This window comes from Equus przewalskii, chromosome 6 (genome assembly GCF_037783145.1).
Source record: "Equus przewalskii isolate Varuska chromosome 6, EquPr2, whole genome shotgun sequence".
In the NCBI taxonomy this organism is placed as follows: domain Eukaryota; kingdom Metazoa; phylum Chordata; class Mammalia; order Perissodactyla; family Equidae; genus Equus; species Equus przewalskii.
In genome coordinates, this window is record NC_091836.1 from 28,936,816 (window position 1) to 28,959,861 (window position 23,046).

The 23,046-nt window shown below is 48.6% G+C and overlaps 1 protein-coding gene across 15 annotated transcripts in view; it reads left to right on the forward strand.

Moving 5' to 3' along the window:
- The window catches only part of GRIK4 (glutamate ionotropic receptor kainate type subunit 4), a 413,573-nt gene that overhangs the window by 361,199 nt on the left and 29,328 nt on the right, over nt 1-23,046 (forward strand). For all 15 annotated transcript variants that reach the window (XM_070625039.1, XM_070625048.1, XM_070625046.1 and 12 more), the window contains 3 exons: nt 6,436-6,549; nt 18,815-18,924; nt 22,459-22,632. In XM_070625039.1, coding sequence (XP_070481140.1) covers nt 6,436-6,549; nt 18,815-18,924; nt 22,459-22,632 — 398 coding nt within the window. The remainder of the gene's footprint in view (nt 1-6,435; nt 6,550-18,814; nt 18,925-22,458; nt 22,633-23,046) is intronic.

A 23,046-nucleotide genomic window follows, 5' to 3' on the forward strand; every position in this document is an offset into this window, starting at 1 on the left:
ATCCACTACTTAAAATACTTCAGGGCCTTCTGATGGCTCTTGAAGGCGTTGCATCTCTGCCTGCCTCTCCAGCCTAATCTTACAGCACACTCCCCAGCTCTGTGTTTGCCAGCTCTCTGGCCTTCATCCAGCCCCAGAATGCGCCAAGCTCCTTCCTGCCTCAGGGCCTTGGCACGTGCTGTCCCTTCCCCTGGGAATGCTCATCCCAGGTCTTCTCACAGGTGACTTCTTTCAAGTCACTTTGAGTCTCATCTGGAGAAAGCCCCTTTGGACCTCTCAGGCTCTGTCAACCCCCTGCTCTGCCTTCTCAGCTATGACCCCGTACAGCACTTACCATAGCTGTAATTTTACACATTTTTTCTTGACAATCTGATGACTGTCCGCCTTCCCCACTGGACAGTAAGCTCTTTGCTGACAGGGATTGTGCCTGGGTTGGCTCGCCCCTGTACCCCAGCACCTTGCACACTGCCTGGGGCAGAGTGGAGAGTCAGTAAGGAGGATGGAGGGAATGCTGAGCATGAAGGTGGGGGGGGCCCGGGGAGGGGCAGTGGGTTCTGCAGGCAGTCCCTGCTTGTCTCAAGATCCCACATCTGGTGGCAGAACTCAGGACACAGAGCTTCCAGGGACCCCGCTGAGCTCGGGGGTCCCACGTCACCCTCGGCCCAGATCCCCAGCCAGAGTCTAACGTGTGTTATCCCTCCTTAGAAAGCCGGGCCTGCTGGACTTGGGGCTCCTTGCTGTCTGGGTGTTTATGGATAATCCGGCCCTGGTTCCCACAGCCCCAGGCCTGGCATTGCTTGCAATTCCATAAGCCTTTTCAATATACAGAGGCTCTCCGGAGACAATTACTTTGGAATGAAGGTTTCCAGCAATGCTCAGTACCGTCTTATTCTGTGTAGCATTTGCTCATTCCAACTGTGGCCTCCCAAAGCTTTCCACAGTTAAGCAACACAATTACAGAGTTAAGTAAGCGACAGCAAAGAATGTGAGGCGCTATGGGGCCTGAGTAGCAGGTGAAACGGGATATGTGCGAATGTGACTTGCAGAGGAGTAGAAAGCTGCCAGCCTCCCCAGGGGGCAAGAAGCTGGGGGCTTGGGAGGGGATAGCGTAAAAAAGCCAGAGAAAAAAGATCTGTAGGCTGATCAGAGATAGCATGGTGGGTCCAGAATTCAAAGGAAGCTGGGGAGGTCATTTAATCCACTGTCCCCAGGGGAGAGTCATATGATGAGGAAGAGACTGGAGAATGACTGCATTTGGCTTCCAAGCTGGGTGTCAGTTTTTTCCTTGAGTTTTCCAAGCGACGGGACAGTATGAGGCCTCAGAAGGTCTTTATGTGGATCTTCAGAGACAAGCAGTCATACCGGGGAAGCACATTGTGTCAGCACAGCTGTGTGCATGTCCCAGGTCATCTGGGAAAGGCCACCAGGGGCCAAGCGTCCAGGGGCCTCTGCCCTGCATGGAGGTAGAACAGGCCATGGGGCCAGCCCAGTGGCACAGCAGTTAACTGCGCACGTTCCACTTCTCAGTGGCCTGGGGTTCACCGGTTCGGATCCCGGGTGCGGACATGGCACCACTTGGCATGCCATGCTGTGGTAGGCGTCCCACATATAAAGTAGAGGAAGATGGGCCCGGATGTTAGCTCAGGGCCAGGCTTCCTCCGCAAAAAAGAAGAGGATTGGCAGTAGTTAGCTCAGGGCTAATCTTCCTCAAAAAAAAAAAAAAAAAGAAAAGAACAGGCCTGGCTGCTGCCCTGACATTCCTACAACTCATCATGGGTTAGGATGTTGTCCTCAGAGGCCCTTGTTGAGATCACCATCATCACCATCATCATCATCACCTTCAACATCACCACCATCATCATCACCACCGCCATCATCATCCTGACAGCGAACGTTTATTGGGTACTTACTGTGAACCAGGCCCCATGCTCAGCATTTACAAGCACTGTCTCATTCACTTGCTCAGCAATTCTAGGAGGTGGGTATGATTCTTATCCCCACTTCATATATGAGCAAGTGAGGCTTAGAGAGGTTAAATGACTTGCCCAAGGTCACACAGCAAATAAGTAAGTAAGAGAGTCCAGACAGGTGTGGCCCACACTGGAGGCTGAGTCTTGACCACCTGGTCTATTGCCTGAACAATCCCTTATAGGTGTGGCGGAATTCCAGAGTGTGTACAGTTTATAAGGCTCTTCCACATCCATCATCTCTCTCGGCTCTCACATAATATTGATGGGCAGGCATTGCCCCGTTGCATAGCCTGGTAGAATGAGACCCAGAGAGGGTAAGTGAGTTGCTATAGACATATGGCAGACAAGGGCCAGAGCCAGGTCTTCTGACCCAACCCATCCTCTCATTAGCTTGGTGGGGGGGGGGGCTGCCAGGCAGAGGGAGGCGGGGCTGAGGGAGCTAGAGGTCCATGCAGTGGTCCTGGGGCACTGCCGAGGGGAAGAGAGAGAATTTTGCCCCAAAGGGGGCAGCAGGTGTCTAAAAGAGAAGGAAAAGGAGACAGAGGAGATCTTTGTTCACCTCCGATCACCTAGGATCTGGTTCTGCCATCAGACCCCTCCTGCTGACGTTCTCAGGAAAGCGCGGGGTGGGAGCAGGAGGCTCCAGCGGATGCAGACTGGAGCCCAGCTGTGCATTCGCTGCCTTCCTCCCAGCCAGGCCCCAGATCCCAGGAGAAGAGCAGAGGCCGCGCCGAGCCTTCAGGCTTTGATAGCAGCAGTGGCAGTTACAAGACCCCTATTAAACTCCATGTGGCAGAGGATGGTGTGTTTTGGAAGTCACCTCCTGGCTGGCTGCAGCCTGCCCTCCCCTTGTAAATTCCACAAACATCCAGGTGATGAAAGAGGGGATCTCTCAGAGGCAGAACACGAAGCTCTTCAAAGAACGCTTTCAGTCAACGCTGGGGAGAGGAGAGAGGACTTTCTTTTGGAGGGAATGTATTTATACACGCCTGTGCGTGCACACACACATGCACAACACGACCAGGAACATAGTGAAGCACAGAGAACTCTCTGCCAGTTCCTCTGACTAGGCTTCCGTCTCTTCCTTCTCTGGCTCCGGGCATCCTTCTCTTTTCTGGTTTCCCAACCCCCGGGGCTACACTTCCAGACCTGCTCACTCCAGATGGTTTTGCATCTTCCTGACCTTTCTGGATTTCCTTCCCCAAAATAAAATGTCCCTGCCTTGAGTCCCTGTCAGCTGCTGCTCTTTGCTGACTAGTCCGATAAAGAGTTTCCTCCTCAGAGCTCATTCTCCTCGACTGCTTGATAACATTCAATTCTGCTGACCGCCATCTGATCTAGAGCAAAATAGGGGTCAATTAGACTAAGCTCTGCCTCTTGTAGCCAGGCAAAATGAAAGCTTGGGGTTTAGGAGCTGGGAAAGAGCTTAGAGAGCGTCTAGTTGAACCCTTTCATTTTACAGTGGAGGAAACCAAGGCCCAGAGAGTGGAATAACATGCCCAAGGTCACACTGAGTGTGTGGCCCAGCTGCGATGACAGCCAGGTCTTCTGATGTCCTGTTGACTGCTCTTTCCACTGGAGAGCACAGCTTCCACTCCCCACAAGTGGCCAGAGGTGGAGAAGGCCTTGAATGAGCTGCCATGGTTCCCACACTTCCCTCAGCTCCCACTCTGGCAACTGCTAGCATTTTTACACTCCCAGCCCTCTTTGGTTGTTAGTTTGGTTTCATGGCACATTATCTCCTCATCTAAGACTGCTTTATAGCGTAATGTCTTTTTAACTAAGGTAAAATAAAATGCTTGCACGTCTTCTGGAATAACCTGATCCCAGGAGGTTGTCGCTGATGCCCTGGGGTGCACTGAAGCCGGGGTAGATAATTACTGTTCTATACTGAGTCCATTAAAGATAGAAAACAACCACCACAAAACCCCCATATTTCTTTCAGCTTGTCATTGCCCTTTACTGTCTCTTTCCTCCTTCCCTGCCTCCCCTACCCCAACTTACTCTTGAGTGGGGACAAAGCAAAGAGAGACAGGCTGGGGGCAATGAGTCAGCATTGTCCACAGGAGGCAGCTTTTCTGTTTGGCCCAGTTTTGGAAAGTGTCTATTTGTGAATAGAGAGAAATGCCCTGTCTGAGCTTGAGGCAAACCCTCCCTGGGTACGTGGTCGTTCTGCACGTCCTCAGGAAAGGGCCCTCCTGGGCTGCTGTCCGTCTCCAGCTTTCTCTCCATGTGGAATGGCTTTGCCGTAGTGTCATTGTTGGCCAACTTTTATAAACTTGTGAAATGATTTCCAAATTTTAATCCAAAGTTCGCCCTTTTTGGAGGAAAGCTGTGTGAGGGGAAAAGAAACTTGGGAATCGAGTTATTGACTTTGGTTAATTATTTGGACATATATATATATATTTTAATAACTAGATAAAGGACTGGATGCCATGTTTACCTCTTGCCCATTTTATCGGTTTTGCTTTTCCTAATATTTCCTTCACTTCCTTCATTCCAACCCATTTCATTCTTACCTCCTCCTCCCAAGTTTCGAGCAGGGCTGGGATGCTGGCTTGCCATCAGCCCGCACACATGGGACTGGCGTTGCACCTGCTGGCATTTGTGGTTGATTTCGGTTGCTTTACAGCCGTGCTCGTGAGCCGAACTCAAGTCGGTGTCACTGTCATTGAGGGTCAGAGGTTCTGAAAGGCCCTACCACTCTCCAAACGGCCCCTCCAATGAAGGTACTGACCATCCTCTAATCAAACCTCACTCTCTGACCCAAGGGGTGATTCACTTGATGGCAGGAATCAACATTCTCTGGGAGAAACACAGACTGAGCCCAACGAGTCAGTCACATTTTTCGTTTTGTATTAAAAATCTCTTACATCTGCCCTCTTGTTTCTTTGAAGCCTGGCCTCAATATGTAAGGCCCTGAGTTTGCTAACCTATGCTGGACCATGGGGCCGCTCTAGCAGATGGAACGTGAATTAGGAGTGGAGGTTTGGGGTTGAGATGTGAAAGAAACTGACCTTTGCCAATGGATTTATCCTTCTTGTACACAAATCACAAATTCCCTCATGTGTAAAATGAGGGCCAGCATGTCTGTCTCCCTACTTTCTTTGCAATGATTTAGGAAGAGTCATGGGGATTCTTCTAATCCACCAGCATTAGAAGAGGAGTTAAAGAAGCTGAAATGTAAACCATTGGAAGGCAGTCTGAGAGACATGCCTAGGCTATAGACATGGTTCTTAAGTATTGTTACAAGTCAGAATCACCTGGGCAACTTACTACAAATACAGATTCCTGGATCCTACCCCAGAGAGTCTGGTCCAGGGGGTCTGGGGTGAGACTCAGAATTCACATTTTGATAAGCCCTGAAGGCAATTCTGATGCAGGTGGTCGTGGACCACAGTTTGAAAATCACTGATAGAGAATTTCTGGGAAGCATCCTAGCACTCTCTTAACCCCCATCCTTGGTTTAAGAATGAGATGAAGGAAGCCTGGAGAAGTGAAGCAACTAGGCTAGGTTAGTTAGTTAGTTAGGGCAGGGCATGGACCAGAACTGAAAGCCAGCTGTGGGCGTTTCCCATCGCTCTGGGTATAGGGAAGCAGAGCAACAGGAAGCGAGCTTGCTTTGCAACAGGGTGGATTTAAATTAAATATAAGGAAGAACTTCCTGACAGAGAGGAGTATTGAGGAAGCCTATGGCATCTCCTTTTCCAGAAGGCCTTAATTCAGAACAGACTCTCATCAGATGTGGGCACTTGAGATGCAACATAGAGGCAAAGAGAAAGGGAAGACACATCTTCGGAACAAATTCTGGTGATTTTGCATGAAAGGGACCAGAGCCCCTTCTTTTAATTCTCCTGTGGCACCTGAATTTTAGCCATGACAACAACTTAATTGACCAGTGGTCCAGGAGGACTGAGTTCCAGTCCCAGCTTTATGACATTGGGCCACTTGCTCAGTTTCTTGGTCTCCATTTCCTCACCATGAAGTGAATGTGGTCACATCAGATCGTTTCTTATGTCTTATGTGTTCATCATTTTTATCTTTCACTGTAACTCGCCCCACCGAGTGTCTTACATGACAGAGAGACTCTGAAGTTTGTTGATTGAATGAATTAATATGTTGAATAAAAAAACTACCCAATATTGAGAATCCGGGAGCCCTATCTGCCAGTTCTCTCTCCCCTCAGGCAGTTTGAGTCCATCTCTGAACAGCCTGTAGTGATCCCCCTTGCTTTTTATAATTGTTTATATGTTTAGAGGGGTCTAACTTCAAAAAGGCATGAGTTATTGCTTCAAGATCCATGTCGTTTCGTGAGTGATCATTCAGACCTGGGATATGCTGTGGCTGCTTAGGATCCCTCCCCAAGCAGAAAAGCCAGACCAGACTAACGTCTCCCCATCAGTGACGGCCTCTGTGCCCCATCTCACGTGGCCACCCTCTGATGGTCTCTCTCTGTCCCTTTCAGAAAGCAGATCTGGCTGTGGCAGGCCTCACCATCACTGCTGAACGGGAGAAGGTGATTGATTTCTCGAAGCCGTTCATGACTCTGGGAATTAGCATTCTTTACCGGGTTCATATGGTAAGAGACTTATTTTATAAGCACTTATGTCATTAAAGTTATTTGCATGCAAACACTGAGTTACATGGTAATAATGAATGACTCATGGAAATATTTAGATTTCAAGACTTAAATGCGAATGTGCTGGGCTATTTTTGCCCCCATCAGCTGTGCGGACTTGCAAAGAGGAAGAATGGAAAATTCACACTTGTGGGCTTTCCAGTAAAAATTGTTTCTGCCTCACTGAATAGGGATGGCCAAGAGTGACTATTCAACCCTTGGTGCATAGTGTGTTGGCGATTGGCCCTGTCGGTCACTCTGCCTCCTCCTTGGGGCTGGAGCCTCCAGCCCAGATAAGTCTCCCAGCATTCTGAGGCCTTCCCCGACTCCCAGGTCCAGCTCTGCTCCCTCTGAGCATTGCATCTGGTGAGGGAATGTAGACTCCCTCTTGATTATCTGTTCTGGTGAAGAGAGAGCAGACCATCTCATGTCGCTTATACCTGGCCTGTCTCCTCTTCTGAATCCCTTACTAAAAAGAATTCTCTGGTTAGGTTGGCTAGAGTGAGTAGAATAAGTGCCAAAATGAGTTTGTGAAAGCACACCAATGGGCCGCAGAGGATGGACGTGACATCAGAGTATACTGGCTGGTGGCGTGAGCATCGGGAGGGACAACCCTGGCTGTCCCTCATTCACAAAGTGGATCGTCATTACATTGCCAGCACGTGGTTGACTTGACCTTGTTTACCTTACTGAACCAGGAGAGCCTCCCGCTCATCCTTTCTTCCAAACTGGCTCTAAGTGCACAGCTATTATGTGGGTTTCCCCAATACTCTAGTCACTTTAGCTGTCCAAGGTCACACCAACATGCTGTATTCCAGTGCATAACCTGGCACCACAAGGCTGCCCAACAGGGAAGGAACCAAGAGCTCACCCCACCTGCCTGCTGAAAAAGTGACCCTCCAGCTCTGACCCCTTCCTGGGCCCAAACCCCAGCCCTGGGGAAAGGGGATTGTCTGTATTCACAGCCCCAACCTGGGCTCATGTAGCTGGCAGCTGCTGGGGCAACAGGAACTGCGGCCCAATTCTCTGGGAGGAAGGTCTCCTGGTCGCAGAGCCCCCTCAGGCGGCTAGGAAGAGTGCTGTGCTGTGCTGGGGCTCGGTGTCTATTGCGGTCACTGCCTGGCTTGGGGAAGGGGGCCACGTCTTCTGAAAGAAGAGACAGCATCAAAATCCCAAGCTCCCCAGGCTAAGACAGAAAGAAATGTGAGGATTTGGTCACAGTCGACGCTGTTATTGATGTGTCTGTCTTGTGGATTAAGGGGGATTTTGATCCCTCCTACTCTTTTCCACGATGCTGATAGCTCCCGTTCATTGAGCACCTCCTATGTCTTTGACACTCCTTCAGGCATTTGTGATGGGGGCTGTTATTATGGGTTGAACTGTGTTCCCTCAAAAGATATGATGAAGTCCTAACCCCCAGGACCTGTGAATGTAACCTCATTTGGAAATAGGGTGTTTGCAGATGTAATCAAGTTAAGATTTGGTCATACTGGGTTAGAGTGGGCCCTAATCCAATTACTGGTGTCTTTCTAAAAAGAGAGACATTTGCACATAGACATACAGGGGAGAAGACCATGTGAATTTGGAGGCATACTGGAGTGATGCATCTACAAGCCAAAAAACTCCACGGCTTGCCAGCACCCGCCAGAAGCTGGAAGAGACAAGGAAGCTTCCTCCCCCACAGCCACAGAGGGAGCACGGCCTGGCTGGCTTGGATTTTGAACTTGTAGCCTCCGGAACTAGGAGACAATACATTTCTGTTGTTGTCAACCAGCCAGTTTATGGCAGTTTGTCACAGCAGCCCTGGGAAACCAATACAAAAAAAAAAAAAGTTGTGTTGTTCTTACTTTAGAAATGAGGAGACAGGTGCAATCAGTTCTCAAAACTTGGACGAGGCCGTATACAAACAAGTGAAAGAATGGGGTTCAAACCCAGGCATGGTGTGACTGGAGCCTGTGCTTTCTCTCTGACGCCAGCGCTACCCTCATTCATGGGATCTTTGAATAACTTGTCCTGTAAGGTGCCCTGTGCACCTTTTCTCATTGGTCTTCACGGCTGTTGGTCTCCTAACTCTCAAGACGGTGTTCTTATCATCAGTACAGCTGTCAGTCCTCCCTAGGCGGTTTTCCAACCAGCACCGTTTCTTGAGCCCACCGCCCTCTGCTTCCCCAGCTGACCCCTGAGGGAGCATCCAAAGAAATGGAGACACACAGCCTTCCTCCAAACTCTCCTCCTGTGGCCAGGCCATGGAACCAAGCTCTGGCCTTGATTCCTTGATTAATGCCGAGGGAAGGCTTTCCCCACTCATGACCTGATGGACCGTGAGGAGGCATGTGGGTGAAGGCACCTGATCCCAAGAGTTTCCAATACCTGGGGGCATCTGCTGGTATGCCACCCTCACCACCCAGGGCACCACTGTCCTGAATATTGACTCTGGCCAGAACCAAACTCCAATGCACCAATCCTCTGGACATCCTTAATTGGATTGCTGGCCAAATGTTTCCTACCACCCACAAACCTATTAGCGTCTTAGTTCCCCTACATTAGTTCCTGGGAGGTGAAGCTTTATGTGTCAGCTTGGCTAAGCTATGGTGCCCAGATGTTTGGTCAACCACTAGTCTAGCTATTCCTGTGAAGGTATTTTGTAGATGTGATTAACATCTACCATCAGTTGACTTTCAGTAAAGGAAATTACCCGTGATAATGTTGGTGGGCCTCACCCAATCAGTTGAAGGCCTTAAGAGCAAAAACAGGTTTCTCAAAGGAGAAGGAATTTCCCTCAAGACTATCACGTAGAAATCCTGCCTGAATTTCCAGCCTGCCCTACAGATTTTGGACTTACCAGCTCCCGCAATCACATGAGCCAATTCCTTAAAATAAAATCTCTTTATACACACATACACATACACACGTGCACACACACACACACACACATATATCCTACTGGTTCTCTCTGTCTCTCTTGAGAACCCTAACTGATACAGTTCCCCGGTCTGGTCAGGATTCCTCCCCTCCTCTAGCCTCCATGCTGAGGCACTAGTGTGCCACATGGATGCTCAGATCTGATTCATAACAGGGGGCCCAGCTGAGCAAAAACTGAGTGCTGGCACGAACAGCTTACACTAAGCAGAACTGACTGTTTGTACATTTATTCAACAAATATTTCTTGAGTGCATTCTGCGTGTGAGGCACTAGGCTTAGAAAGTACCAAAAAGTCAGCTGGGGAGAGAATAATCCAGAATCGACTAAACCAGGAAAGAGCTGGTGAGAACAAGTCTGAGATGAACTTTGCTGCATCTGAAACAAAAGAAGCATTAGCAAGAACAGCTAATGCCAGAGGATTGCTCTGTAGAGCTCACCATGAGAGCCTAACCCTAAAATTACATAGAGAAGCTCCCTCTAGTATAATAGCGTTGTTCATGAAATTAAAGTTGAATACTGGGTGTTAATTATTTTGTCAATTTTCTCTAATTGCTAGTTATCTGTGAGCAAAAATATGGTTAATTTCATTTAGTTTATAATCTATAATGACCTCGAACCTCTATTTTAGTCTATAACTGAGGTCACCTGAGTCATGAGCGATGATTACCAAAAAGCGAGCATCTGGTGATCATCAAACCTGTGCGCAAAAGTCATAATAATTAACCCAAAGTATAAATGCCTCATTAGAAATCACTGCAAAACCCTCCAAAATAGTAAGTAGTGGCAGGTATGTATCTCTGAAGGCTGAAGATAATCAGAAATAATTTGTGAATTTCCAGCAATCTAAGATTATCTGGGATTTTTCATGAACATGGATCGTCAAGAGCTGATCATGGGATATTTTCCTTCTTCCTAATCTTGGAGTATAATTTCTGTTTCTGCTCAGGCATCTATAGGACCAAAATCAGAAGAATGTTTTGCTCTTCTGGCCACCTACCCCCTGCCACTCAGAGGCTGGCTGAGGAGTCTGGCCTTGCCGTTTGTTACACATGCTCCCTCCTGCTCCATACAACTCTCTCTGTTCCTAGAGTCCAAGTCACCATTTCTCCTGCTGCTCCTCCTGCCTCTCTGATCACTGCCTTCTCCATCATTTCTGTTGATTCCTCTCTCTCCTTCTGCCCCTTAAATGTCCATGGCCCTTTTCTCTTCTCACTCTCCCAACTCTCTACCTGGGTAATCTCACCCACTCCCAAATCTGTAAATCTAAACCTGCCTGCTCCCCTGAATCCCAGAAGCATATTTCTAACACATTTCTAGATGTCTCCACCTTGACGTCTCACAGGCACTGCAAAAACATGGCAAACTGCACTCAGTATGTCTCTCCCTCCTCCCTTCTGCCACATCTCAGGTAGTGGCATCTCCATCAGTTACCTGAGCTGCCATTCCCTTCTCTTACCTGGCACGTTCAGTGGGTCAGCTCACCTCCTAAATAGTTCTCAAATATACTGTCTTTCCCCACTTCCTCTGCCCTGATTCAGGCTCTCCTTATATTTAACCCGAACTCTGCCATTCCAGTGGCCTGTGTCCTCCTTGAGGGCAGGGTTTTTCTTATCCATTAGTATCCCCATCAACGGGCCACAGTCATTATAAGCATTCACTAAGAAATGGTAGAGTGAAAATCATAGACTCTGGAGGCTGCCTGGTCTATTCCCAGATCCGACACTTACTAGCTGCATGTCACATGTCTCAGTTTCTTCGTCTGTAAAAATGGGTTTTCATGCAAATTTAATGAGGATGCATATGTAATGCACTTATAACAGTGCCTGACATATGCACAATAAAGTACTAGCTATTATATTTAATAAATGTGTGTGAATTTCTCCCCACTGCAGCCCATCCTTGACCCATACTGCAGCCTGAGAGTTGTTTGTTTTTTTAATTTATTTTTATTTTTTCTACAAATGTAATTCTATCAGCCTCCTACTTAAAATCATTCACTGGCTATCCAATAAAAAAATCCACTTACAAGAAAAAGGCCAATTTTGTCAGCATGGAGAACAAAGCTCGTCTTTCCTTTTCCACTTCCAGTTCTTTGCTGCAGGCGCCTTCACCAGGTATTGCTCACTACTTTCCCATCAGGTCAGCCTCTTCCTGTCTGCTTATCTAGAGTCACGCTCGTCTTCTTGCCTCTCAACCGTCTAACAAGCTCTCCCCTGCCTTCAATATCCAGCTCAAATGGCACTCTGTCTTCACTGTAGCTCCCTCGATGGAGCTGATCTCTTCTTTCTCTGAGCTGCTGCCTCTGCCTCTACCTCTATTCTAGCATTTATAAGTGCATTATGATATTCTTTGTTTATCTCTCCCTCCCTAAGTAGATCCTGGTGGGAGATGCATTGAGGGGTAGGTACCCTCTTGTCACACCATAAATTTTTATGATATAACTTTTGATATGGAAAATGCAATGATCCTAAACATGCAGTATTTACTTGATAAGTATGGAAGGAAGAAAGGGAGAGGAGGAGGGAGGTACCCTGTGATCCTGTGGGCAGTGAGCACCACTTTTTTTTGTGGCTCGTGGTTGAGCAGTACTGAGCCCCAGGAGCCTGGCTGCTGTCAGGAGGCCCAGTATTCAGCAGCAGGATGAGTGACCTAAATAGATTTGTTTTTTTCTTTCTGGCGTTTACCTCCTTGGTCTTGAGAACAGAAAGAGATGGAAGGCAGATGTTTCCGGCAGCCCAGAAACATCTTCTACTCAGGCCTGGCCGTGGCTGCCACCTGAACTCATTGCTGTCTCCCTCTTGATGCCTGCATGTCCCTCATACAATATCCCACCCACCTGGGAAGGCATCAAAATCTCTGGCTGGGGTCAGGTGAGCTTCCAAGCCATACATAGAGGATCTAGCCTTTAGAATCTGGGGTGTCCCCTGGTCCTCCAACTGTGGGAGTCAAATGACAGGACATCTGAAGTTCAAGACTCCCTTGATTTTCTTGACATATTAGCTCATTTCTTTTTGTTGAGAAGTTCAAGGATTTAGTATATCAGTACAAGCCCGAGGGCATTTTGCATTCCAGGGTTTGATGGTATAGATGCAGACTGTGAGCTCTCAAATATCTGTGTGATGGAGGGGAGAAGAGTGTAGAAAAACAAAAACATTCCTATTTGACATTACAGTATATCATGTAGTTTTCTCTCCCTCTTTTTTTTTCTGCACCAGCAGTTTGCCTAATGATGTTTTGCTCAGATTAATATTAAAGTAAATGTGTATTCCTCAAGCACACACTGAGTATTGTAGCAAGGCGTCATCAGAGTGTGCCGGAAGCCAACCTGGGCTTTGACTTTTGGCACATAGGGCCCCCAAATGGATAATCACGTTTTAAAAATTCAGTGTTGACATATTTAAGGAGGTTGGGTATATGTCCAGGATATTTGTACGTTGACTAACATCTGTCTGGTGTTTCTTTATTTATGAAGCACTTTCACATACCTTGCTGGTTTAATTCAGCAATCCCCCAAGGCAGGTAGTATGAGTTGCATTTTACATAGAAGGATTCTGAAGCTAGTGGCACAGTGGAAAGAGTAGATAGTGCAATGGTGGAGGTGGCATTGAACCCAGGTTTTCGGTCTCCAAACCCATATACTTCCAACTACCTATCTTTACAGTATAGCAGGTGTATTTCTCTATGTCGAGGCCATTTGTTAGGAGATCTGTCAAGATCCTTTCTAATCTGAGGGTACTCTCTATGATCCCATACAGGGTCCCAAGCCAGTCAGAGCATCTAAGACTTCCTTGAAAATGTGAGTTTACTATTCTCCCCTATAATGTCCTGCTCCTCCTTTGGTTAACAAATGGGAAAGTTGCATACTCTTCTTTCTCTCTTCTTAACTCTTAGCTAAAGTCATCCTTCTCAAGAAAAGTTTAAAAAAAGAGGAAAGCAGACAGTGATTGTGAAAAGTGAGAAAGAAAGAAATGCCAACATTAAAGTAATACCCAGCTTTTTGCTGGATGTATTGCCCGATTCTCAAGAAGGTCTGTTTCATTTCAGAAAGACTGTCTAGGAAAATGGAGAACAATGCTAAGTAAACCAGTGAATCATTTCTAATACTGCTTAATACTCTTTTATAAGAGAACAGAAAATGAATAGAGTTCTATTCCTGAGAGCTAAGTAATGTGATAGCCCACATGACGGAAATGCGGCTCCCTGAATGTATAATCATTTGAATATTGGTTATTTATTAAGTGCTCGTCTCTCAAGAAGCTCAAGGTATTTTATCAACATCACTTTAGTAGTTCTCATCCTCTGCCTTCGTGTTGATTGTGGTGTTCCATTTTGTGGGAGAAGAAATTGGCACCCAGAGAAGTTGAGTGGCTTGCCTAGGATTACTCAGCAAGTCAAGGTCAGTGCCAGGATTAGAACGTAGGTCTCCTCATACCAGATTTCCAACCAGCAAAGTGAGAATAGACACGCTAGCATCTAGGTTATATATAGGCAACAAATCCATCTGGGTGTCTTCTGTGAAGAGGAATTAATTGCTTACTTCTTTTCTCCTCTTAGAGTCAGAAGTGAAAAGTGCATGCTAAACCAAAATATCTTTAAGACCATCCTTTGCAGACACACTGAGGGAGGCTGTCCATGGATTCCTGGGGCGGGACAAGGAGAAATCACCTCCTTCTGCCTCTTCCAGAAGGAGTCGTGGAGACTGTGTTCTCTTATCTCTTCAGCCCTAGAGAGTGTTTTGACCATTGGTCACTGCTGAGAGTTGAAGGAAACCTCTCTATAAATTGCCATTCAGTTCCAAAGACTGGAAAAACCATATGGAGGACACGACGAGCCGTTGTCATTGGCTCTGCTGGGGAGGGAATGGGGTGTGGGGACGGCAGAGAGTTGGTCTCACTAGTTTGTATGTAGGGAAATGGTGTCTAGGGTACACACCCCTTACACAAACATGAGGGGACCCACTACACATCTGACACACTCTGTCTGGGAAGGCTGAGGTGGAACTGAGTTCCAAAAGATGGAATCACTGGCTTCTAAGAGCCATCCTCCCAGAAGAGAGCTTGGTATTGCCCTAATGGCTTCCTGGGAGATCCCTGGGGGAACCCTCGTGAGTCATGTATTATAACCCATAGAAACTCCGGGAGTTACGGAAAGTGATTGTAGCCAGATGGCATTTTCCCTCAAAGCAGCTTTAGCATGTGTCACTATAGGACAGAAAATAGTACTTCTTGTCCACTGAGGAGCATCAGTATAAAATGAAGTTCCCTCCTTTGTCACATACCACCTCCCTCCTCTCCCTTCACTCATGACTCCTGTTAGACAGGGGGAGCCAACACATACATAGCCCTTCCTATGCGTTAACGCATTAGCTCTCAAATCAACCCCATGAGGTAGGTTTCATTATTATCCTCTATCACAAAAGAGGAAACGGAGGCCCAGAGAGGTTAAGTAGCTTGCTCAGGGTCACATAGTTTGTAAGTGGTAAAGCCAGGATTCCATCCTGGGCAGTCTGGGTCCAGAGTCTGTGTTTTAATTCACTATCTGTCTTGCGTTACCTTGCTCTATTATTCTGATGCATTTGGCTTCACACTCTGGAAAAGCAATTGCATCCCTACTCTAATGTCATTTCTTCCAATACACATAGAATGAGGTATCAGTGAGTTTACAGAAACTTTTTTAAGGGTAAGAGGAACTTTCGACATGTAAGAGAAGTTTAGTGCTGCTTTATAGCTCCATGGGCAGCTCCACTGCCAACATTCAGAGGACCTCACCATGCCAGGATTGTGGCCAGCCCTTTGGTCTCTCCCACCATCAGACAGCATCAAGGACGCTGGTTCTGGTGTGGTCAGTCTGAAGCACAGTACAAAAGTCAAGGGAACCAGTTCTAATTTCGGTTCCATCTAACTTTCAATCCCATCTGCAGGGCTTGACCTGTCCCAGACTTCAGGGCGTAAACTATATATAACCAATTATCTACCTTTAAAGTGCTTATACTCAGCAGAAGGAACCGACTCAACTTGCAGTCAACAGAGATGTGTATAAATCAATACAGGTGCCTATAAATACAACAGAATCACAATAAATGATGATGAGTGTAAATAAATAATGTTTAAGAGTACTTGAAGGGGGTGAGCTAGAGTAGGTTGGGATTCTGCTGGCACTGGGGAGAAGGCATAGGATTGATTAGGGATTTTATTGGAGCAACTTGCAAAGATGAAAAGGAGGGGAAGATGCGGTACAGCTGCCGTTTGAATGGAGGAGAGCACGACCTCCCTATGGCACAGCTTGACGAATGAGCACCAGAGAAATTGAAGCCATTACCAATGATTTGAGCGAGGCACTTAACCTCCCTGGGTCTCAGTTCTTCCATCTGTCAATATGGAGAACTGGGTGTTGAAATCAAGAGAATATAGTGACGCATTTTGGGTTCTTCAGAAGAAAACCGTCACCATCATAGATCCTTTGGGTTAAGGAAAATCTCTTATTTGGAAGAAATGCCTGTGGCACATGACACCTGATTTGCCCTGAGCACCAGTAACTCAGATGTCTTTTGGGAAGGAAGCAATCTAAAGCATCCGCACAGAAAAAAATCGTAGGCGTTCAGAGCTTTGCAAGTAATGTACTTCTCTTTGGCATCCTATAAGCAGCTTGGGCTCAACCCAAGCCAAGCCTGTATACGCCCAGACCCAAATCTCAAATGACTGCCCATTCCTTGCTCTTCTAGTTGGCGTCAGTCAATCACAAGTGGAATCAGATGTTGCCTTGCCAACGTGACTGATATGTTTCCAGGGGAGCTGTGTTTATGTCTTGATCCTTGTTTGTGTGATGTTCTATGTTTTATAACTTGAGTCTCCAGGAATTTTTCCCATGGCTGGGCATCCTTCCTTATCACCAATAACCAAATATGGCAGCTTTAAATAGTGCTGTCATTTTTCTCAATTTCACTCTTTGTGATATAATCAGGTATAGATTTCTGGCATTGAGCATCTAATGGGGTTTCAGATTCAGAAAGCAACAATAAAAGGTTTTTTTCTCCTGGATGTCTCTCAACTGAGAGACACTGAGCGAAATAGTCATGAGTGACAGGGCACGTAGAATTCGTGTACATTTGGTCAGAGAAACTCTGGGGTATAGGAGGACCCCAGGAATGGACTAAACTAGTGATTTCTGCTGTGGCAAGTGTGTAAGCATGATCAGCTTCTTTATCCCCCTCTGGACTGTGTGTATGGATTCTGCACTCTCTGTGCCTTCCTGTTGCTGCCACTGGCTCTTAGGATGATGATGAAGACACGCTCAGCCATGATGGACATGGGAATGACTAACTGGGGACTCCAATTCTGCTGCTCTTGAGTCCTTCTTTCTATTAGAGAATTTATGTAGTGATGGGTCCAGACTTGCTCGAATAGTCTCCTCCCCATTCCTCTTCTGTTCTGTTAGTTCCTAGGCTTTGTCTCTCAAGTTGTTTCATTTTCCAGATAAATCACCTGAATGTTCTATGCAGATCAAGCATGGATGCACAAGAAGGAGAGAACTCGCAGTTGGTAGCAAAGGGCAGTTCCCTAGTCTAAGCCATACTGGGAAAGAAAACCAGTCTCAGACAGACCACCCAAGAGGTCACTGTCACACTGTAGAAGGGCAGCAAGGTCCAAGAGCAGCTGCCCCTTTGACAGAGGGGAGCTATTTACTTCCTCACTTTGCACCCTCTGGGCTGTGTCCCCAAATGGGAGTGTAAAACTGTACCCCCAAGTGCTTCTGGAATGTGCCTACAGGCTTGCCGAGAAGGGGCGGAAACCCACCGGAAGCGAGGTTGAAAGTCCCCCATGATTGGGCTGTATAGGTAGTTCCTCTTTGGGTTTCTGGGGACCTCAGCTTAAAAATGACCTACCGTGATGTCGAGGTTGTGCCATGACTGATAAGATCTTGAGCATGACAGTTTACCTGTTCCTAGAACCTCTGAGCTTAATACTGATTTTCAGTTCTATCCACGGACTTCCTAGATTTCTAGAATAAAATCGTATCATTTTCAATTTTGAATGGTCCTGAGGGAGCCTCTAGTCCAGTGGTTTCATAGTAAATAAAGAAGCAAGCCTGGTGCCAGACCAAGGTAGCCGTGGCATGCTGCAGAGGGCAGACCCCATCTAAAGTGGGCAGCCACTCTCAGCTCCAGCCAGGGGACAATGTAGCCCCAGTGTTGCCAGATCACCCCATTTTTTTTAAAAAGCCAGAAATATGAATTTTTATGTGAATCTCCCAATCATTTAATGTTGGCAACTAACAGAAAAAGGGTAAACCTTGCAGGGTAAATAACAAGTTGTCTGAGGGCTGTATGTAGTCTGCAGGCCACCAGTGTGTCACTTTTGATCTAGTCTAGCTCCGTCCAAGGCAAGAGAGGGGTGTGCACTTGCCCAGGATCACACAGCTAAAGCCTGAGAGCAGACTATTGAACTCTGTCCTTCTCATTCCATTTTATTACTGTCCATCCATCCATCCATACTGTCCTGCAGAAAATGACTGGGAGCTTGGTGCCCAGGTTTCTGTTCCTGGCTCCATCCTTCGGCTCTCATGACTCTGGCCAAGCACACCCCTGGGCTGGGGACAAACCATGTTTTCCCCCAGCATTGTGGTAGGAGCCCTGGGTTTTGTGTCAGAAAGTGCGCCCTTGAGTCCCGGCTCTTCCACTTTCTCGCTGTGTAAACTTGGACACATGTCTTGACTGCCCTGGGCTTCGGTTTCTTTACTAGTTTAGTTTCTAAATTTAGTATCTAAATGAAGATAATAATCTGTGCCTCACAGCACGGTTTTGAGGTTTACATGAGAAGGTCTTACTGTGTCTGGGATCACTCTGCAAACAAAAGCCCCAGCTGAGCGATTGCAATAGCATCCTCATGAGAAAGACACGCATGGCAAAGAGGGCTGGTGCTATTGTCGTGCTCCAGCCCCATAGACATCAACAGCCCAAAGGTGCTCCTGAGCCCACCACACCACCCCCGGGAGGACACAGGGCAGTCCACAAGGGTCACTCGGGGCTGTCCCACTTGCCCAGCACAAAGCCACCCTCAACCTAGGAAGTGACGTGGCCTGGGCTGTTCTTTTGTTCATCTGCTGAAATGAGGGCTGGACAGGGGTTTCGGAGTAGCCGCCTCTACATCTTCAGCCCCACTGTCATTTAAACTAATCACCCAAAACCCAAAGCAATGCAATCTGGGGCAGGCCCATGCTCCCGACACCCCCTGGCCAGCCCTGCCCTGTCCAAGGGCCATTCTGACTGAATGTGTACAGTGAATCTTGTTTTTATCTCCCTTTCCAGGGGCGCAAACCCGGCTATTTCTCCTTCCTGGACCCATTTTCTCCGGGCGTCTGGCTCTTCATGCTTCTAGCCTATCTGGCGGTCAGCTGCGTCCTCTTCCTGGTGGCTAGGTACACTCCTCTCCCCGTCCCTGTCCTCACACCGCCACCTAGTGTCCACCTCTGGGAACTGCAAGGGAGGGGGTGGGGAGCAGGAAAGGGGGTTGATAAGACCTTGGTGCCAAATTAGAGGGTGCCAAATTAGAGGGACGGGAGAGGGACTCAGGACCTGAACTGCTCTCTGACCAGCTGTCGACCTGGTACTACCCATCCACCCATCTACACGCCCATCCGCTAACGTACGCAATGCAGATAGGTGAGCTTGTCCGAAGTTGCTTCTGCACCCCTGCTTCTTCCCCCTCCCGCTCCCCAGTCCAAGGCCCCCTGCTTGTGTATGAGCCTTGGGAAGGAGAGGAGGGGAGGAGGTGACAGGAAGATCACTCCGATTAAGCAGTATGCCTTTGGCTGCCCTGGTGTCACTCTTTGCCAAGATCTGTCACAAAGTGCTGAATGACAAGACACAGAGCCTTTGAATCTGGGGTCGCGGGGGGGCGACCAGAGGCCTTGGAGAAGGCAAGGGAGAAGGCCTTCTCTGAAGAGGGCCTGGCCCTTCCCCAACCCAGATCTGCCTGTGAAAACACAGCTGCCTCATTGAATGGGAACCATGGAGGGTGGCAGATAGCAGGAGGGCAGGATGGAGAGAGGCATTTGCAATTAATGTTGAGACAAATGGTCCAGATCAGGGGTTGAGGAGAATAAGGTCTCCCCTCTCCCTGGAAACGAGAGACTGTTCCTGAGCCCCCGGAAGACCCTGAGGAGCATCCCATGGCCGAGGTCTCCCAAGAATGTGCACGGAGAGGATGTTTCTCTCTGAGGCTAAGGGCTGTTGGACCAGCCTGGGCTTCGGGAGAGCCAACTTACTATGCAGAGCAGAACAAACCCTAGTGGCTCAGGGGTCACTCATTCAGAATCTCTGCTCCCTGCTCAGTGCTCAGCTTACCATACGGAGGATTAGAAAGGGCTGCTCCGCAGGAGCAGAGAATTGCTCAGGCTGAGCTTCGAGAGAGCTGGCAGTGACTCTGTTCCAGGTGTCTCCTCAGGGATCTCCTTTGCCTCGGGGCCACAGTGGCAGGAACAGATGATTCTACAGTATATGTTCCACCTCTGTGGGGTGGGGTCTTCCCCAAGAGCCTGCCTGTTCAGTGACTCAAAGGGAGCATGTGCTCTCTCCAGTTAAAAAATGGAGCCCCAAGGACCTACAGGGTGCCTAACCTCTGGGACAGTTCCCAGCCTGCCAGGAGGCATCGCATCACTCACCAGGTGCCTCTTCCAGTGGAGATCAAAGCCAAGTCCAGGAAAGCCATCCTGGGCCCGCGAGAACCAGCCATACAGAGAAAGGTTGCTTACCACCTGGTCGTCTTCAAAGCCTGCTGTGTGCCACTCAAGTGCCACCTGCCCCCCTTGGGCCTGTAGGCATCGCCACTGTCAAGTGTCTGTTGTCAGTGACAACGGGCGAGCCGTGCGGGAGCTGGCACACAGTCTGACACGTCCCCTCCCCACCTCATCACTCTGTCCGCTGCTCCTTTCAGGAATGGTCGCCTGAGTCCCAGTTCCACTGCTCTGTCGTTCACTCTTGCACCTTTGACTGAGCCCCATAGGTAGACCCCACAGCTCTCAGGTGACCTCGAGGTCCCTATAAATGGCCTTAGGGCTTGGTTACCAGAGGCATATGCACACAAGCCTGCTTCACCGTGCCCACTGCAGTCTGAAGCTTTTCAAGCAGCCCTGGAGGTTTAAACAGATCCTCTTCCCTGCTCCCCCCAACATACACACCACTCCCCAGGATTCAGCATTAACAAAAAGATCAACAAGAAAATGTACTAAAGGTCTGACCATACAGCCTATATATATGTGTGTGTATATATAGATATACATCATATATATACATTGTACATATAATACCCTATATATATGTATAACATCTGAGCTTGGGATAATCTGACCTAAGGGAGTGGTTTTCGTGCAGGGTTCTATGGAGCAAGAAGGCTCCTGAGAGGTACCAGAGACTTCGGAGGGGTGGTGAGAGGGGCTGGGCAGTCAGCTCCGGGGCCTCACCCCGTCTTCATCCAGACCAGCTCCACTTTTATCTCATATATTGTTCTTCTGGGTAAGATTTTAGAGGGGAAAAAATGTTTGAAAACCGCTGATCTAAGGCTGTTCACAAGCCACCTGATATCAAAGTCACACAGGCAGCTTTTACAATTTTGAATTTCCATGTCTGATAGTCTCAGAATCTCCAGGGGTGAGGCCTGGGAATCTGTATGTTCAAAGCTCAGTTCCAGTGGCCTGTAGGCTCGGGATCCATCGAGGTCAGACACCACGAGTACAAGCCAGCTCTGCAGGCCACAGAGGGAAGGAGCGCATCTCAGGACACAGGGGCACTGATGGCACGTCGGCATTGTATTCGGAAACAAGCAGCAGCCAGGTAGATGTGGGCAGGCCACTGCAGAGTCCCAAGTGCAGATCAGGCTGAGTGGAGGGACGAGGAAGGCCAGTGATGACAGATACACCCTGTGAACACGCAGCTCCTGCCCTGCTTGGCTCACACCCCTACTCATCTCTCTCTGTGGGGGAAGGCTCTGTGGGGGAGACTGGCTGGGGCCGTTGAACAGAGGACGGGAAGCGTGTGTCTGGCAGGCAGGAATAAAGGGCCTTCTAGACATCAGAGGCACTGCTCAGAGAGGCTGGCGTGAGGCTGAGAGGCACAGTGGGAGGGAGTGCCACCTGCCTCACCCAAAGGCAGAGAGCTTAGAGCAGCCCTTCTCGACCCTGTGTGCTCATCACACTCAGCCAGGGAGCCTTAAAAAAATACTGATGCCCAGGCCCTACCTGGACAAATTAAACCAGAACCTCTGAGAGTGAAATCTAGTCATTGGCATTTTTTAAAAGCTCCCAAGTGAGTCTGAAACTCACACACGGTTAAGGACCACAGCCTGAGGGACCATCTAGGCCAGTGTTTCTCAAAGTGTGGCCCCTGGGCCAGGGGCATCAGCATCATCTAAGAACTTGCAGATTCTTAGGCCTCACCCAGATTTACTGAGTCAGAAGCTTCAGCAGTGGAGCCCAGCAATCTTTGTTTTAACAAGCCTTCTTGGTGGTCTTGATGTAGGCTGAAGTTTGAGAACCACTGTTCTAGGCTGAGTGTTTTCGAACTGTGGTTCTTGGGGATCCTTGGGGTCCCCTGTGATCACCTTGGGGGACTGGGGGTGCAGAAGAAGCAACTTCCCACCCCTTGACCCCTTGACACTCCTAGTTTCCAGTCAAGGGGCTCCACTGTCATCTGTTTTGTATATTGGAGTTCCATTAGAATTTATTTTGAAAAAAAAAGAAAAACAATTCGAAAACTGCCAATGTATTCCAACCTCCTCATTTTCGCTGGGGGAAATCCAAGTTCAGCAACGGGAAGTGGCTTGCCCAAGGCCACAAGGCCAGTTACTGAGGCACAGAGGTGAGGCCGGAAAGGAGAGCTCCCCAACCCCCCAGCACCCCTGCCTTCCCTTCTCACCGCCTGCCGTGGCACTGGTCTATGTTCCTTTTCTCCTGCAGGTTGACCCCCTACGAGTGGTACAGCCCCCACCCGTGTGCCCAGGGCCGGTGCAACCTCCTGGTCAATCAGTACTCCCTCGGCAACAGCCTCTGGTTTCCGGTCGGGGGCTTCATGCAGCAGGGCTCCACCATCGCCCCTCGCGCCTTGTCCACCCGCTGTGTCAGTGGCGTCTGGTAAGATCCCGGGCAGAGAAGCGGCCTGGTCCAATGGGTTGGAGAACCCAAGGGGGTCCTCGGATAAGCCCTGCTCCAGCTAGGCTGCAGGTGGGCAGGAACCTTAGCATCACTGTAGGAGAGCCTGAGGCCTCTGTCTTTCCAAATAGGCTAGCGGGGAGCTGAGCTGCCTTCTGCCGCTCAGAAGGTTTGGGGGCAGTGGGTGGACGAACTGTGTGGCATCTCATCCTTTCCCTTGCTCTGCCTCGGAGATCTGGATACAGAGGGGAGCCAAGGCAGGAAGGGGGATGGAGTGAGAAAACAGCTGGAAGGCCCACAGCAAAGCAGTGATAACTTCCTGACCTGGAAATGACCTGCAAAGACACATGCAGATGTTTGCAAATATGAGCGTGCACAGGAAGTCCCTGCAGGAGG